The sequence below is a fragment of the Austrofundulus limnaeus genome, unplaced genomic scaffold (assembly GCF_001266775.1).
Source record: "Austrofundulus limnaeus strain Quisiro unplaced genomic scaffold, Austrofundulus_limnaeus-1.0 Scaffold58, whole genome shotgun sequence".
NCBI lineage: Eukaryota > Metazoa > Chordata > Actinopteri > Cyprinodontiformes > Rivulidae > Austrofundulus > Austrofundulus limnaeus.
The window spans coordinates 2,500,783-2,503,157 of record NW_013952460.1 but is presented as its reverse complement, the minus strand read 5'-3'; the positions used below and the strand labels follow the sequence as shown (position 1 = coordinate 2,503,157).

Below are 2,375 nucleotides of genomic sequence, written 5' to 3'. Positions count from 1 at the left end.
CACACACACACACCACCCTCCCTATCCTCCACTCTTACCCAGATCTTTGCTCTGCAGAGGTTTTTGATACAAACACCATAGTCACATTTTATTGATACAATATGATGTTTTTGTTTTTCTCCTCATCTGTCCTTATGTGGTTTTTAGTTTTTCTGTTAAGGGTTGTGCCTCCTCATGATGTCTTCATGACAGTGTTGTTTTTGACTGCCATTTTAATTTTAGTCTTAGTCTTTTGAACAAAAACACTTCTTAGTTTTAGTCATTTCTATATTTAATGGTTTTAGTCGAGTTTTAGTCGACAAAAACTTAAAAAATTGTTTAGTTTTAGTCTTAAAAAAAGACAACATATTAGTCTTTACAAATAAATTTGAGTAATTTGTGTTAACATTTGTGAATTTGTGTTACTCTAAAAATGCCTAAAACCAAAACATTCTCACTTTGTGGCTTTATTTCTCAGAATTTGCTAAAGTGCAGTGAACATACACAATACACAAACCCAATATGATAAGCAATAAAGGGGAACAAACATGTTCAACTCAAACTTGTCAGCCAGGACCATGAAGATGCCTCTTATTTATAAAAACGGACATCATGCAGTTCTAATAAACTTAGTAGACTATTAAACTTGTGCAAACGAGTGTTTACATGCACCAGGCTTTTATTCTGAAAAGAAGTGCTGACATGCGCAGTTGCTAACTCCCCCCCGCAAAAAAAAAAGTTTTACTTTCGTCATGAACGTAAACAAACAGCTTCTGAGCTCAGAACGGACCTGCGACAGCTTTTAATGGTGGAGATGTTACTCCCTGGTTAAACTACAGGTGATGAACGGATTTTTTTTTTTTTGTGAAGCGGCGCAGGCTGTGAGAGAATGGGAGGAAATGTTGTGCTGCTGTGTGTGTGCGTGTGTGTAACAGCGCTGCTGTCCCTCCCACCACTCTGCATTCTAAATGATTGACAGACCACCGACTAACATTTTCGTCCAGTCTCGTCTCGTCAACGAAAACTCACACACGTTTTGTCAAGTCTTAGTCATCAAAGACTCATGTTTATTTCGTTACCGTCTCATTATCGTCGTAAAAAAAAGGGGCGTCAATGAAAATATTTCGTCATCATTGACTAAAACAACACTGGTTCATGATGATGATCCTTGCTCTGTGCAGGGTCTGTGGCTGCATGACGTGGGGGCACCTGTTCTCCTATGTTTGTTATGTTCTGTCTTCTTCTGAATGGATGTTCTGAACTGTAATTTCATTGTGCTCTGTACAATGACAATAAAGTTTTATTCAATTCAATCTGTCCCCAAATGAATAAACAACAAAGAAAATAAATGTTCCATCACATACATGCCACCTCCCAACAGGTTAGGGTGATTTTTTTTATGTAAGGCGAGTGTTTTTACCTGAATCTGTGGAAGGATGGACAGCACAGAGGCTGCGATGCAGAGCAGCAGGTTGATGCTGATGAACACCTTGTTCTCGGTGCAACCATCAGAGTGGGTGTAGTAAATGTAGAACAAGACCAGAGAGACCAGAGACAACAGGTAGTTCAGGGTTGTGACTGACAGCAGAGCTGTGGAAACAACACAACTTATTTTAGACAGAAGCTTCATGGTAATACAACTTATTTAACAGTTTGTCTTGTCTACGAACTGAAGACATATTATTTTATTCAACATGAACAAATAATGATGCTTTATGTGTCGTCCACACGTCATACCTGCATACCAACACCGAGAGTTTCCCTCCTCCATCTTCTCCAACCACGACTCGTTCCAGGAGTGAGCCAAGTCGATGAGTAGAACCAGCTGGATGAGGATGAAGCAGAAGGCTCCTGCCATGCCGATGTAGAACCAGACTGCAGGACAAAACCATGTTTTCACTTCAACCAGCCTGTCAGACAGCTCAACACTTCACTGCATGGAGAACAAGCAGCAGGAAGGGTTACCTGTAGTGAAAGGGCCTTCTGAAATAAAAAAAGATCCGATGGTGATGGCAGCAGCAGCAGCAAACTTGAAGAACCAAAACCTGCAAAAAAAGAAAAAATAAAAACACGAAAAACTCAACTTGACAAAAAATAAATGAATAAGTTTGTAGTGTTGGCTCTTAATACGGGCAGTGCTAATCCAAAAATTAGCTCCGCAATTTCTAAAACGCTTATGAAAATATTTAGGTCCGCAACTTCAAAAACGCTTATGTCATGGAAAACTAGCGGAAGCTAATTTTAAAGTGCAAGTTCAATTTGACACGTAATATCTGACAATTCATGTACAATATATGTACAACACTGCCAACTAGCGGTGTATGAATCCTTGTACAGCTTAATCCTACAACCGCCGATTGCTGGGGATATGATTTCATGAAACAGACCTTTAGCTC

The 2,375-nt window shown here is 39.5% G+C and overlaps 1 protein-coding gene across 1 annotated transcript in view; it reads right to left on the bottom strand.

Moving 5' to 3' along the window:
* Positions 1 to 2,375, bottom strand: part of serinc1 (serine incorporator 1) — a 21,437-nt gene that overhangs the window by 13,947 nt on the left and 5,115 nt on the right. Inside the window, exons 4-6 of the mRNA XM_014009495.1 lie at positions 1,945 to 2,024; positions 1,717 to 1,854; positions 1,400 to 1,569 (exon numbers count right to left, since the gene is read on the bottom strand). Of these exons, the coding sequence (XP_013864949.1) occupies positions 1,400 to 1,569; positions 1,717 to 1,854; positions 1,945 to 2,024 (388 nt within the window). The remainder of the gene's footprint in view (positions 1 to 1,399; positions 1,570 to 1,716; positions 1,855 to 1,944; positions 2,025 to 2,375) is intronic.